This window comes from Crocodylus siamensis, chromosome 3 (genome assembly GCF_052110815.1).
Source record: "Crocodylus siamensis isolate JL-2025a chromosome 3, ASM5211081v1, whole genome shotgun sequence".
NCBI lineage: Eukaryota > Metazoa > Chordata > Crocodylia > Crocodylidae > Crocodylus > Crocodylus siamensis.
The window spans coordinates 123,357,987-123,373,440 of record NC_143397.1 but is presented as its reverse complement, the minus strand read 5'-3'; the positions used below and the strand labels follow the sequence as shown (position 1 = coordinate 123,373,440).

The 15,454-nt window shown below is 43.5% G+C and overlaps 1 protein-coding gene across 1 annotated transcript in view; it reads right to left on the bottom strand.

The window, feature by feature from the left end:
* Positions 1-622: 622 nt before the first annotated feature.
* CLPTM1L (CLPTM1 like) overlaps positions 623-15,454 on the bottom strand; it is a 56,224-nt gene continuing 41,392 nt past the window's right edge. The window contains exons 13-17 of the mRNA XM_090039120.1: positions 14,815-14,849; positions 14,242-14,297; positions 14,095-14,139; positions 4,574-4,689; positions 623-3,548 (exon numbers count right to left, since the gene is read on the bottom strand). Of these exons, the coding sequence (XP_089895246.1) occupies positions 3,470-3,548; positions 4,574-4,689; positions 14,095-14,139; positions 14,242-14,297; positions 14,815-14,849 (331 nt within the window). The 3' untranslated portion in view covers positions 623-3,469. The remainder of the gene's footprint in view (positions 3,549-4,573; positions 4,690-14,094; positions 14,140-14,241; positions 14,298-14,814; positions 14,850-15,454) is intronic.

The window sequence follows — 15,454 nt, the reverse complement described above, 5'->3', positions numbered from 1 at the left end:
TGGTAGTAGAACTGCATTATTGCCATCTTGAATGAAAATCTAGGGAAACTGGTAATAAAAACCTGTGGTAAAGTAGTAGTAACCTGCTCTAAATGGTGCCTTTCTCATCTAAATCTATTAGTTAGGCTGCTGTCCTACAGAAAAATATGTGGTGCATTATAGTGCACCACAAGCTGAATCAAGCTGAATCAATCCACAGGGTGCTCTTATTGCAAAAAAAGGCAATAGCATACTAGGTATGAACAAGAGTGTCCCTTGCCCATCCAGAATATACTGGTGCAGGCTCAGTTGGAGCACCGTATCCAGTTGGCTGCACTGCACCTTGAAACATGGATAAATTGGAAAGAGTCCAGTGGAAAGCAAAAATGGTCAGCGGTCTAGAGAGCATGATTCATGGCAGTCATTTCCACATCTGTAACACTGAGATATTTTTAAGCAGGAGTGTTTTTAAGTACACAAACACTCAAAATTTTCAACTGGATGTTTCTCCATGGTTTCTGTAAGATTATTAAAAAGATTACTGCATTGGAAAGTTTATTTCGTTTAGTCTATGCATCGACTACCATCAGTAACACAAATTCTCTCTCACACCCTTTCCAATAAGAAATCAGAACTCAGTCAGTCTCAGACATAAATGCTTTATTTTATTTGTACACTGACTGCAGAAAACAGATTATTGACTCATTAGAGCTTCACAAAGTCTTGTTGCCTTAAAACCTCAAACCTTATACTCAGCATGACCACCGTGCGCGAGAAGTGATTAATCACTTATCATGATCGGAAAGTTATGGAACATGGAAAGTTACAAAGGATAATAAAAAAAACCTGGCAAGACAAAGATTAAGGAATGATTTTCAAATAATTACATGCAGAAAAGGAATGCTGAAATATTAGAAGTACCTGACTACAGTAAATTAGATTTTCAGAGGTCACCTCAAATTGATTTTAAAATGTCACAAAAGGGTACATTCAATAAATTATTTAATACCAGAACAATTATTTTCAACACATAAAAATATCATTGTTTATTATGAAACAGATGAGACAAGTCTCTAATAACAAAGAGCAGTAGTTGGCATCAGGATAAAATAAATGCATGGTTTATATGAACTATAGTACCAATCCTACCAATATTTATGGACATGCTACAGTGTCGCTGGTAGTCTCACTGCCTGATTCTGTTTTCATTAAAGCTCCCGTATAGGGCTGCCAGTACAGGCATACCTCGTTTTATTGCGCTTCGCTTTATTGCGCTTTGCAGATATTGCATTTTTTACAAATTGAAGGTTTGTGGCAACCCTGCGTCGAGCAAGTCTATCGGCGCCATTTTTCCAACAGCATTTGCTCACTTCGTGTCTCTGTGTCACATTTTGGTAATTCTCGCAATATTTCAAACTTCAGCAACCACCACCCTGATCAGTCAGCAGCCATCGACATCGAGGCAAGACCTTCCACCAGCAAAAAGATTACGACTCGCTGAAGGCTCAGATGATGGTTAGCATTTTTTAGCAATAAAATATTTTTAATTAAGGTATGTACATTGTTTTTTTAGACATAATGCTATTGCATACTTAATAGACTACGGTATAGTGTAAACATAACTTTTATATGCACTGGGAAACCAAAAAATTCGTGTGACTCGCTTTATTGCGATATTCACTTTATTGCGGTGGTCTGGAACCAAACCTGCAATATCTCCGAGGTATGCCTGTATAAAGAGGTCTTGAACTGGGCACAAGTTAAATTCATATCTCTCGTTAGTCTCTTTTACTATGCTGTATTGGTGTAAAGGGGTCTGCTTACACCAGTGGGACAAGTCAGGCAGGCATATTCCTGTTTTCTCATGAATAACCAAAACAAGTGCCTACAGACCACCATAACATTAGGATATGGTAAAAAACTATTTCATGAAACAAATCATCATTTATCATTTACATTTTGAATTAGTGACATCATGAAGTTAAAATAAATTGACAGACTCCAATAAAAACAGAGTAATTAAAAAACAAAAATTCAAAATCCAGCAACATGTTCTGGAGAAATAAAATCTATGTTCATTAAAAGTTGCCAAATTATCTTTAAAACAAAAGTCACTGCCAAGGAATGAACCTGGTTGTCAGAATCAGACATTTTATTTGCCACTAATGAAGCAACATGTCTTTTCAAGCATAGCCAATGAAATGGAAATTTGCTTCATAAAACCATAGAAATAGGGGCTCTAAATGCATAAGGTTTTTCTGCAGTTTGAATGTACATTCTTTTCAGCACAGTCTAAACACTCTCTAAAGTGCTGAATTGAAATCTGATTAACACATACCCAAATTGATAACATGATAGACAGCTAGAGAGAAACTGCCTTTTAAGCAACATTGCTGTTACTGGAAGTATGTGCTTTAGTAAACAGTTTAACTTAACAGGCACATTTTTAAAAGATGATTTTATGCACTGATTTTCTGAGCATCTACTGGGTCAAACAAAGTACCTTCCCATTATTTGAATGCATTATGCTTTATTTTTCCCAGTTAATGTTATAGAAATCGAGAGAACCAAGAAAACATTTCTCATGAAAGAGAATTGGCACAATAGATCACAACAGTGTCTATCATGCAAACATATATGTAGCAAGAGGTATACCACAATGGCTCACGTGCCAATATAAAAACCTATATTGATGGGAAATTGCAGGGTATTGTGCTAGCAAATACAAAAAGGGTTGAGGCAACATTAGATATGTACTAAAAATAAATCACTTGCTGCACATGCTCATGAATTTTTGGATTTTTTTTCCTTTGTCTTACTGAAAAGCCTCTGCCTTTTAATAATAAACATCTAAATCCTATTATGGGCTTAAAGCCTGGCAAATATTTGTCATATATTTTGTTCATTTGGGTTATTTCCCCTTCCATCCAGGAGGAATATTTGAAACAGTGAGCTTGTTTTAAAGTCTACATATAGCTTAAATCAATCAGCTTCAAAACTTCCATATCCTGTGTCAGCTGAACATGGCTTTGTGTGGCACATTTGGATGTGTATGTGGTTCTGCAGTGACATTAATTCTGTTGTAACCTAACCACTGGCTTACTGTAGTTTTCATGGCTTAGCATCCCCTTGTCAGTGCAGGCACCACACTTCCAGTTACTGAGCTGTTTCAAAAGACGCATTTAGAGAGTCATTACAACAACGAAGACAAATTAATATTTAAGTTTCATGGAAAAGTTTAGAAGTCTAGCTATTGAGTGACATCTGGCAGACACGCTGATAACTTCAAGGAATCAACAAAAGGAACTTTGAAATGTTGGAGAATCATCAAAAATAGATTTTGGCAATGTAGAAGATGTATTGTCCATGAAGTCCTGTCATAACTTTAAAATACTCTTGTTTCGCAATCCAATCTTATTTCTTCCTTCAAACCACATAATACAAGTAGCCAGTAGCAGTCCAAGGAAAGAACCGTCTAGAATTATGTTAATTATTCTCTGTGGATTTTTGGCTTTTCTTCATAACTTTCTCCATATTCATTCATTCTGCTCTTATCCACGGGATAAAGCCTTTTGGGAAAAATAATATGAATTAATTACATGTAGGGTTGATTCCTAGTAAAAGACCGTATCAATTGCTGCTCAGTCTGCTAAAAGAGCATTCCCTGCTCATCATCTGCTTTGTCTCCTGAGCACCAGCCTACGAACACTATTAGGTCCTCAAGTAGAAAATCCTTTAGAACAGTCTTCTGCTTCCAAATCTGAAGCTCAACCCATCTTTAACAGACGGAACGAAGGTCCCCTTGGGTCTCCTTCAAAACCTTTTTGTTAAGATGATCTCCAGTACTCACTGCATGCTAAAAGGGGCTGAGAGCAGGAATGGGGGATGGAAGGTCTCTGCTACTACTGAAAAGTTTCTCTCCACATCTCCTTTTCAAAACTTACTCTTCAAACAATAACTCGAGAGTCTACTTTTGGATAACCCCCTCCAACAAACATGAAGCTGCAGTCAATTCTTGACACCCTCACTACTAATACAAGGTTCTGTCTGAAGCACAGCAGGGGAAGTGGTTAATTTTATTCTGCTGCATGGCAAAACCGAGTAGCAGAAACCAATGGAGTCATCCACAGATTTGGGAAGATTATGCTATTTGTTTATTTGCAAAATTATCTTTGTAAACTGAGGGCTAGAATTTTGTTTTAAAGAAAGCAAGATTTGATTTTACTGAAGGAACTGCTTTACCAGAATATGCTTCCTACTTGGTCTTGAGGGATTTTCAAGCAAATGTTAAAAGGCAGGCGAGCCTAATTATGTAAATAAGAATCAGCCATCAGATTGGGGATAAGTGCTGTCCTGAAAGAACGTCTGAGTGATCTCTAAGAGGATCTAAAGACTGGTAAATGTTCAAGACTTACTTGATTTTAAAACACAGTATACTATACATTAATATGCAATAAAAGGGAAACTTTTAAATCTTCACTGAACTATTATTTTTGTTTCTTTATTTTTTGGCTGATGTAGTTACATGGATCTTCATATTTTGACTAGCAATAGTAAATATGTATCAAAGAAGAGGCATAGGAGAAAAACTTACCATCTTTGGTAAAGGTAGACCAGGAACACAACATCATCTCTAAAACATGCCAGTCTATGAGATGTTGGCATAGTGATGATAAAAGCAAAGATATCATCAATGAAGGTATTGAACGCCTATAAATAAAATAATTATTTTCAGTAAAGATATTCAGTACAATTCAGCTGGTAGTACTGCCAACAATGCAATACTATATTCACATCTCCAAAAAGGAAACATTTTCACAAATTAAAAAAGCAGGTGCTGAGAAACATAGAACATTAACTCCACACACAAATTACTTCAACATTTCTACCAATATTCAAGCCTTAAGTTAAAATTCTAATTAAATGGACTACAAAACAAAGTACTAGGTGTTTCAGCCTGCATCATATTTAAACCAGGCAAAAGACACAAGAAAGAAGTAAGACAATGCATCAGGGAAACAAATGTAGTAATTTAAGCAATGAAACAGTTATTTTCTCACTTTCTGTTTCAACCTATTTTACCGTAAATTAAAGGCATATTTTAGGAGTACAAGAACAGAATATTTTAAAAACCTTATAGGACTGTCAAAGTAAAATAATTTTCATTAGTTTACTACAAGAAATCCCTCAAACCTAACAATTAGCCTATTAGATCAGAACAGCTTCAACGAGGATGATTAAATTGCCATCAACCTGAGGTGTAGCTCTCTCTATATGCCATGAAGCCTACATCCAATTTCATAGATTTCATAGACATGAGGGCTGGAAGGGACCTCGGGAGATTATCGAGTCCAGCCCCCTGCCCAAAGGGCAGGAACTCAGCTGGGGTCATAGGATCCCAGCAAGATAAGCATCCAATTTACTCTTGAAGGTGTTCAATGTAGGTGCCTGAACCACCTCCGCTGGCAGACTGTTCCAGACCTTGGGGGCTCGGACAGTAAAGAAATTCTTCCTTATGTCCAGCCTAAAACAGTCTTGCAGAAGTTTGTGACCGTTCAACCTCGTCATCCCATGGGGCGCTCTGGTGAACAAACGTTCCCCCAGATCCTGGTGGTCACCCTTGATAAACTTATAGGTGGCCATCAGATCACCCCTGAGCCTGTCCTTTTCCAGGCTAAAGAGTCCCATGTCTCTCAGCCTGTCATCGTAAGATCTGTTTTCCTGACCTCTGATCATGCGCGTGGCTCTCCTCTGGACTCTCTCAAGCTTCTCCACATCCTTTTTGAATTGTGGAGCCCAAAACTGGACGCAGTACTCCAGCTGCGGCCTCACCAAGGCCGAGTACAAGGGGAGAATGCCGTCCCGGGATTTCCTCGAGAAGCATCTATGGATGCAAGCCAGTGTTTTGGTCGCTTTATTAGCCGCAGCATCGCATTGCAGGCTCATGTTCATCTTGTGGTCAATGATGACCCCCAAATCCCTTTCTTCCATAGTGCTAACCAACGTAGCACTGCCGAGCCTATAAGGGTGCTGCAGGTTTTTCCTCCCAAGGTGGAGAACCTTGCATTTTTCGGTGTTAAACACCATGAGGTTCTCGTCTGCCCATTTGCTGAGCTTGTCCAGGTCAGCCTGGATCACCCGCCTATCTTCTGGCATAGATGCTTTGCCCCAAAGTTTGGTGTCATCGGCGAACTTGGCCAGTCCACTCCTGACTTCAATGTCCACATCGTTAATGAAGATGTTGAACAGTATGGGTCCCAGGACAGAGCCTTGAGGGACCCCACTGGTCACAGGGCACCACGATGAGTGACTGCCATCAATCACATACCTCTGGGTCCGACCACGGAGCCAATTTCCCAGCCAGCGGATCGTGGTGGAGCCAAGGCCACAACTGGGCAGTTTGGCCAAGAGGTGATCATGGGATACCAGATCAAAAGCTTTTTTGAAGTCAAGATATATGACATCAATCTCTTCTCCCTTGTCCAGGTGATAGGTCACCTGGTCATAGAAGGAAATGAGGTTGGTCAAACAAGACCTACCCGCAACAAACCCGTGCTGGCTATCCCTTAGGATGTTAGCCTGGGCCAGTCCCTCAAGGATGGCCTCCTTAAGAAACTTTTCTAAGATCTTCCCCAGGATAGAAGTCAGGCTAATGGGCCTGTAGTTAGCCGGATCCACTCTCCTCCCTTTCTTGAAGATCGGCACCACATTGGCCTTCTTCCAGTCTTCGGGCACTACACCAGAGCGCCAGGAGTTTTCAAAGATCCGTGCCAGGGGCTGGGCTATGATGCTCGCCAGCTCCTTGAGTACCCTGGGGTGCAAATTGTCAGGGCCGGCTGACTTGAAGGTATCCAGCTTCTCAAGGTGTTCCTTCACGAGGTCAGCATTTATGGAGGGTAGGGGATCCACATCACCCGGATCTCCCTGTCCCATAGCAGGCATGGGCGTCCCATGGGACTGATGAAAGACTGACGCAAAGTACCTATTTAATAGGTTGGCTTTTTCCTGGGCGTCAGTTGCCAGTTGCCCCATCTGGTTTAGCAGGGGTCCAACGTTGCCCTTGCTTTTCCTCCGGCTCCCCACATATCTGAAAAAGGACTTTTTGTTGTCCCTGATGCTTGAAGCTAGTTGGAGTTCAGTTGCAGCCTTGGCTTTCCTGGTTTGCTCCCTGCAGGACCGGACCAGCGCGGAGTAATCCTCCTTGGAGGTGAATCCCATCCTCCATCCTTTGTAGGCTTTCCTTTTAAGCCACAGGAGGTCCGCTAGGTCCCTGGAGAGCCAGGGGGGCTGCTGTGCCTTCTTGCTGCCTTTCCTCCGTGTTGGAATAGATTTAGCTTGTGCGTTGAGGATCGCTTCCTTGAGAAGCAACCACTCTTCTTGAACTCCCATCTCCCTGGGGTTATGGTCCCTGAGGGCCTGACCGACTAGCCTCTTGAGCTTGTCAAAGTCGGCTTTTCTGAAGTCAAGGACTTCTGTGTTGCTGACTGACTTGCCAGCTTTACGGCGGATGGTGAAGGTGATCAGCTCGTGGTCGCTGTCACCCAGCTTCCCATCGATCACTAGGTCGCTGATTAGGTCGTCCACCGTAGCCAGTACCAGGTCGAGCAGCGCTTTGCCTCTCGTTGGCCCATAGACTTCTTGAGTGAGGTAGAGGTCATCCATGCACAAGAGAAAGCTTTGCAACCGCTCGGATTTTGCTGAGTGATCTTCCCACGAGATGTCCGAGTAATTGAAGTCACCCATGACAACCAAGGTCCTGGAGCAAGCGGCCTCAGTCAGTTCCCGGGCGAACTCCTGGTCAAGCTCGGGACTTTGAGTGGGAGGTCTGTAGTAGACTCCCACCGTTGTGTCCCCTGTGCCATATTCCCCACGAATTTTTACCCAGAGGGTCTCTAGCTGTCCATGCCGGTCGCCAACATCAGCTTGCAGGGACATGTAGCCTTCCTTCACATAGTGAGCTACACCCCCGCCCCTTTTGTCAACACGATCCCTCCTGTACAGGGTATAGCCCTCTATACCCGTGGTCCAGTCATGGGTGGAGTCCCACCAGGTCTCTGTTATCCCAATGACATCGTATTTCATTGCACTGAGCAGGAGGACGAGCTCATCGTGCTTGTTGCCCAGGCTCCTGGCATTAGTGTACAGGCAGGCAAGTGTCCCCTTGGGGGCTCTAGCCTTGCCCACAGATTGTGCCAGGACTGGGGCAGGGGTGGGCTCCCTTAAGTGCCTTGGTCCGCTGGCTTTGCAAGGGTCGCTCAGCGGGCCAGCAGTGGCAGTAGTCCCCCCATTCCCCAACGGGCTTAGTTTAAAGCCCGGTGGAGCAGGTCAGCCAGCCTGGCTGAGAAAAGCCTCCTCCCCAGGGGAGAGAGGTGGAGGCCATCTCTTCCCAGCAGCTCGCTGCCTCTCTCACCAAAGAGCGGGCTGTGGTCATGGAAGCCAAAGCCTTCCCGATGACACCAGCGCTGCAGTCTTTGGTTCACTGTGTGGATCCTCCTCTCCCTCCTCAGCCCATAGCCTGAGACTGGGAGGATCGACGAAAACACCACCTGAGCTCCCAGACCCCTAAGCCCCGCTCCCAACTCCCTGTAGCGCCTCATGACCTGGCTGGGGGTGCTCCGAGCCATGTCATTGGTGCCCACGTGAATAAGGAGCATGGGGTAGTGGTCTGTGGGCCGGAGGAGCTGCAGGATCCTCTCCGCAATGTCTCGGATGCGGGCCCCCGGGAAGCAGCAGACTTCCCGGGCTAAGGGGTTGGGGCGGCAGATTGCCCCCTCAGTGCCCCGCAGGATGGAGTCTCCCACAACAAACACCTTTCGTTTTGTCTTGGGGAGAGCGGGGCCAGTAGCTGTGGTCGAGCCTGGGTTGCCTGCGGGAGCTGGCAACTGAGCAGTCTCTGCTGGGGCTGCAAGAGGTGCGAACCTGTTGCTAAGCTCCAGCGAGGGAGGGCCCTTGGTGTGGCGAGCCTTCGGGCCCTTGACCACCTTGGTCCATGCCCCTGACTGGGCAGAGCGGGAGGTCCCAGAGTCCTCCTTAGTCATGAAGGGAGACGGAGCTCTCCCCTGCGGCTCCCGGGGGAGAAGGGCCTGGCAGTAGGAGTCTATCTCCTGCTCACAGTCCCTGATGGCACGCAGTCTCTGGACTGTGGCCTGGAGCTCCTCCAGCTGGCGCGCCAGAGACCCCAGGAGGGAGCAGACCCTGCAAGAAAGATGGAAAACAGAACTGATGCAATCACGCAGCCCTGCTTGACGCCAGTTCAAATGGCAAAGGGCTCCATAGCAAAGCCACTGCAAAGGATGGAGGCAGTCATCTGGTCACGAAGGAGTCTTGATAAATTTTCCCGGGCAGCCAAACTTTGATAAGATCTTCCATAAAGCCTCACAGTTATCAGGGTTGAAGACTTTGGTCAAATGGATAAAGGCCATATGTAGTTCCTACTGTTGTTCTTGGCATTTTTCCTGGATCTGCCAGACCACAAAAATCATGTCATGGTGCCTCTCGATGGTCTGAAGCCACATTGAGACTTGGGAAGAATTTCTTCTGCAAGGAGTAGTTGGCTCATCAGAATTTGAGCGAGGATGGAGAAGACGGCAAAACCGCGATAGTTTTCAAAGACAGACTTATCTCCTTTTTTAAAAATGGTGACAAAATTGGTATTCCTTAGGTCAGCAGAAATTTCCTCAGTGTTCCAGATATTGAAAAAGTGTGGAGCTTGTTGGTCATAGTTTCCCCACCAACTTTGAAGACCTCAGTTGGTATGCCATCAGGGCCAGATGCTTTGTTGTTTTCATCTGTCTTAACACCTGGTAGATTGGCAAGTGCTTCCCTTACTGGATGCTGCAGGATGGATTTGATGATTTCAGTCACCGCTGATTCTTGGTTCAGGAGCTTTTGGTAGTGCTCCTTCTAGCACTTTTTGATGGACTAATCCTTGAGGAGAGTACTGCCACCTTCAGACCTGAGTAGTGACAGATCTGAATGTAGAACAGCTACTGTGACCTGAGAACTCTCATAATACAACATCAATATTGCTGCTCTCAGTGAGGCCAGGCATGCAGATGAAGGCCATCTGATGGAGGAGGGGGTGGCTATATATCCTTCTGGAAAGAGAAACATGTGAATGACAGGCAAGTACACAGCACTGGTTTCACCAGTAAGAACTGGACTGGCAGCCAAAGAACTGAATTCCCTGTTGGCATTAATGAGTGCCTCATAATTCTCCACCTTCAACTGACAAACAATTTGTTTACTACCATTACTAGTGCATACGCCAAAACACTCGATACTGGGGAAGAACAAAGAACAGGTTTTTGCTGACCTTGATGAAATCCTGACTCATCTAGAAAGAGGATAAGATCTTCCTCCTTGGAGATTTCAATGCAAGTGGATGTAGCATGTGGAGGGGCACCATTAGGAAGGAAGGAGTGGGCAAGGCCAATTCCAATGGCATCCTCTTACTCAGTAAATGTGCAGACCATGACCTCGTTATTACTATCTTCAGATGACATTACAGGTACAAAACAACATGGCAACACCTCCGCTCAGAACAACGGCACTTTCTCAACTACATCATCGTAAGAGTGCAAGATCTAAAAGCCATTCATATGACCTGTGTTTGAGAGGAGCCGATAATTGCTGGACCAATCGTCACTTAGTGACATCAATCATGTTCATTAGGGTTCACTGCTCAGGTCATCCAATAGGTTTCATATATTCTGGCATGCAAAGGACATTTTTGTGTTTTGACTGCAATTTGAGCGATTTCCCTGAAAGCAGCTATCCAGTTGGGTAAGATAAAGTAGGAAAGCCTATGTTTCGGGCACCTTTTCTAAACCCCAGGCAGGATGAGCAATGGGAATCTAAGAAAGGACTGCTCTGTCACAGTCACAGCTGCCTTATCACTCTGCTGTTCCACTCCAAGGGTGAAGGGCCCAACACGTGACTGCTGCCTGAATATGGACTTGTGACTAGAGACTCCTGGCAATTACTTCATCTGTCCCCATCACCACTCGTCCATCACCACAGGACTTTGTAGATGTTATGGGTATTCGTGACTGGTTATTGTGGTAGATGTTGGATGCAGTGGGAGAAGCGTGTGCGTGGCTTTTTTTTACATAAGGAGGTCATTACACATCGGAAACCACACAGATCTTGGCAGAGGAGAAACCTGTGTCCAGTGGCAAGGAGGTTCAGGATGACTGGGGTTACTCTTCCACTGCAGCTTTCATTCACCTTCACAGCTGTTAAGAAGTATGCTTTCTTTATCAACCTGCTCCACCACTGATGTCTATGTTATCCTGTGTTGGACTGCTCTTTATCTGATACCTCACCTTTGACCATACCGCCGTGGGTGACCTTACCAGGAGTACAAAACTCCCAACGGTGTTGCTCTTAGGGTCATTGGTGGCAGTCCATGGAGAGGGCATCTTGTCTACATATTTCACAGATCAATTTTCCCCTAGTTCAAGTGCAATTTTCATGATTCAAAAGATGTGGCGGCATCAGCTTATGGTGCGGCTCTGTGATAAGCAGCCATTAAGGCTGCCATGTCATCTGGCAGCACAGAATCAAAAAGTTGCCTATGGTTCCTTTCAATCTAATACCTTGTTCATGGCAGGAATCTCCCTACCCAAACCAACCTATACAAGTGTTTGCTTCACATATTCATGGAGTTATACAAACAACCCTGTTGCACAACTACTAAGCACACTGCCCCAAAACACTAAGAACACCCTAACCCAGTGGTCAGCAACCCAGTTCGGGTGAGAGGTAGGCACTATGACCCAGCTACTGCCACCACTGCTTCTTCCTGCCCTGGCACGGAAGAAGCATCCTTCACTGAACCCTATCAAAAACCCATATGCCTAGGCGAGATCCAATCTGTAGCCAGTAGGTTGTTGACCCCTGCCCTAATCTGCTATAGGTAAAGCAGAGAAACAGAGACATTCTCAATTTCTTGCTGCTGCAAGGACAGGAAGAGGTTGATAAAATATACTTGTGAGATCCAAAGAAGACAACCATGGCCCCTGCTACAAAGGAAAGCAACAACCCTCACAGTCCATACCATTCTGGCAGTGAGGTAAAATTCCTTCCTGATCCTAAATGTGGCAATGGGTTTGACCCTCAGCAGAGATGCAAGACCCTCTAAATCAGGAACCTTTGGATTTTGTTGGCCTCAGCTGCAGCATCAGCATAACCCAGTCAAAAGCTAAAGCCTTGGCTGCAGCTGATATCTAATGCTTCTGAGGGAGATGGGAAAAAAAGAAAACAAACCCCTGATACCTGTGAAAACCAGGAAGGGAAAAATTCCTTTCCAGCCCCATGTGTCAACCAGCAAAGTCCAGAAGCATGGGCAGAAAACAAACAAACACCCTCCACTCTGCTCAACAACCTGGAGACTGCTAACACAATTATACTCATCTTGTACCCTAACTGGAGAGCCAGAATTCCCCTTTCTGTCAACCTATATTCTCCATAAACTTATCCCAGCTCCTTTAATCTTTTTTTCAAAATTAAGTCTGTTGCAGAGCACTGTTTCATTCTCCAGCTGCTGAGCATGGTCCTCTCCAGTCTCTACCTGCAGAGCTTTTTTTTTCTTTAGTTACTTAATTTTTTATATTTTTTCTCCTAAAACCACTTAGGACAGCTGCCACTTGTGGATGCAAAATACTGCACATATAATGCAAGATTAGGTCTTCCAACCAAAGGGATCTGCAATGCCTTTTTATCCTAACACAAACAGAACCAATTGATACTAACATACTGTACGTTCCCATTTATACTAGGTTTATAACTGGCAAGAGGGGTACAAGAATTCAGTTACACTAGAAAAGAAATTCCACTATTTATCTTTGTTTGTCACAAATTATTACAGGAGATATAAAAACAAATTCACTCCCTCGGAATGCTTCATTACCAATTACTTCTCTTGTGTGCAAATGTTTGGGTAAACCCCATACTTAAAAGAATGCCCATACGGTATTTTCTCATCTCAAGTAATCTGACATGAGTTATAGCTTCTTAAAAATCTGTCAGACAGGTGAAGCATGCTTCTTGTACATTAGTGGCATTCAGCCCTGTGTGTAGAGTAGGAAGAGAAAGCTTTTTATGTTACTAATAAAATGAAAGTTATCACCATATGCTGAAATGTCCAAATTCTCACTAAAATCCCTTTAATCTCTCTTCATCTGCGTGGCACAGACACCCAGACATGAAGGCCTTGAAATCAGAGAGGTGGGGGAGCAGAAATCCAGAGCATGTCACCCATTCCACTGCAAGTCCACTGAAGCTCCATCATATGGCTAAATGTTTTAAACACATCCATTTTGGCCTGGAAAGATCCCTGTGCATCTAGACTTGTGCTACTGTGCACACTCAGAAACAATCTAGTACAGCCATGCAGATGTCTACTTCCACCTTAACTTTGTTGTGATCCAGTTCCAACTGGGAGGCACTAAATTCTACACAAGTCCCTCCTTTCTTCAGATGGAAGAGAAAGAAAACCCACACCAACCAGCCATTTGACACTGGTGTCAGTAAAACATGCCAGTTCAGGCAGATGACTCATCTGAGAAAGCTGGAACCCAACATGACCAAAGCACACAAGGTTGCCCGTAACTCTTGTCTACTGCTGAAACAGGAGTTATAGAACAGGAGAGCAATATATCTTCCCTGGCAAAACATGATCTCCCTTTAGAGATGCACAAGGTGATACATCTGCCCATTGACAGATTGGAAATACTACTAATCTCTGAATAGAAGCAGCCCCTAAAGACCCACAAGGCTGTCCATTGAGAGAAGAAGAGAGCTGCAAACCAAATCTGGGTAAAATTAATTGCAATTCTGAGGCAAGCTGTACTTTTTGGGTTGTGGCAGCAAAGATTTAAACATCTTAAAGGTGGGCAAGGATCCAGACATGAGATTCTACAGCACAGTTGTTCTGCAATGTGGGGAACTCATTGGCTTGGGAAAGCATGGGGAGTCCTGACAATTTCCAAATGTGTTGTGTTAAACTAGTATTTAAATTTTTAAAAATTCCTCGTTAAGCTATGCTTCTCAAATAAAAGATTATTGTTGGCTTGGCAGCACAAATCTTTTTGAAATTATAGCTTTACTTACTTTATATGTGAATGCCTTCCATGGTAAATGTGCAACTGATTTCATCTGGAGGAAAAGAAACACGTAAAAAATTGTCACAAAAGTGGGAAAAAAGCAGATCCAGAAAAATAAAAACATCCTATTATTATAAGCAAGATTTATACTTACCTTATAATTTACAAATAGCTGGGGCAACATAAACAGGAATCCAAAAGCGTATACCCCTGGAGATAAAATGTTAAAGCATTTTAAGGTAAATGCCTCAGAGCAAGTATTTCATGTAAACTGAAACACTTTCAGACTGAGAGGTTCCCTCCCCACATCATATCAACAAGACTCCTTAACAAAGAGGAGATGCAAAGGCAGAAGATGCTTATATAATTATCTTCATAGCATTATCAGAATAATCTAGATTCCTTTATAAACTTACTATTCTAGGGCTCACTGATCCCCTATGGGACTACTATCATTTCTGGGTTCACAAACAAAATCACTCTTTTCCCATACTGTACTGTTCTAAGAAATGAGAAGCCCAAATACTATTTTCACATTTGTAAAATTAAACCTGAGCCAATCTTAAAACATAGGAACATAAAACTAGACTTCTAAGCCCAGTCCTAGATAGATAAATAAGCTGCCCAATTAAAAAAAATATTTAGCACCAACATCTCCCGCTGATGTCAGAATAAATGTAGGCCTTTAGTTAGAAAAGTTTCAATTTTAAATAAGGCAGACACTTACCATTGACAAAGCTGTTAATCAACCAGGAATACCAGCTATAAATAAGAGAGAATACAATCATTGTCTCTTTTCTTCTAACCAATACACAGCACTAAACTAGTAACACCTCTCCTTTTATGTTATCTTCTTGATAACACATTAATATGAAAGGTGAAGCCAAGTACTCCAAAAAACTTACTGAACTATTGTGCTACTTTTTAAAAGAGGGTAGATGCTCCTTATTCACCTCTTCAAAATTTAATGAAGTTTTAGAAAGGTTTTACACTTTTTAGAAACTGTTTTACTGTGATGTAATGCATCACAAGTAGCTAGCTAAGTGGAAGGAGCTTTATCAATCATTTTAATAAATCATTCTAATATTATAAAAGCCTAAGTCTGTCTGTAACACTTTATTCATGCTCTGATTGGCTGACAAACAGTCAATCAGAGTTCGAATAAGCGTTCGAACAGGAGCTGCCAGTGTGGTGGAGCACTGCCATGATGGTGGGGACACAGGGGACAGAGCGGGGGCGCAAGGCCAACCCCCACCCCACCTCCCGCCCTGCTTCCTGGAGGCAGGGGCAATGGAGTGGATAGAACGGAGGGGAAAGGCCATGGCTCTGGCCTTAGCCTGCTCCACATTCCCTTTCTGTCATTGCCG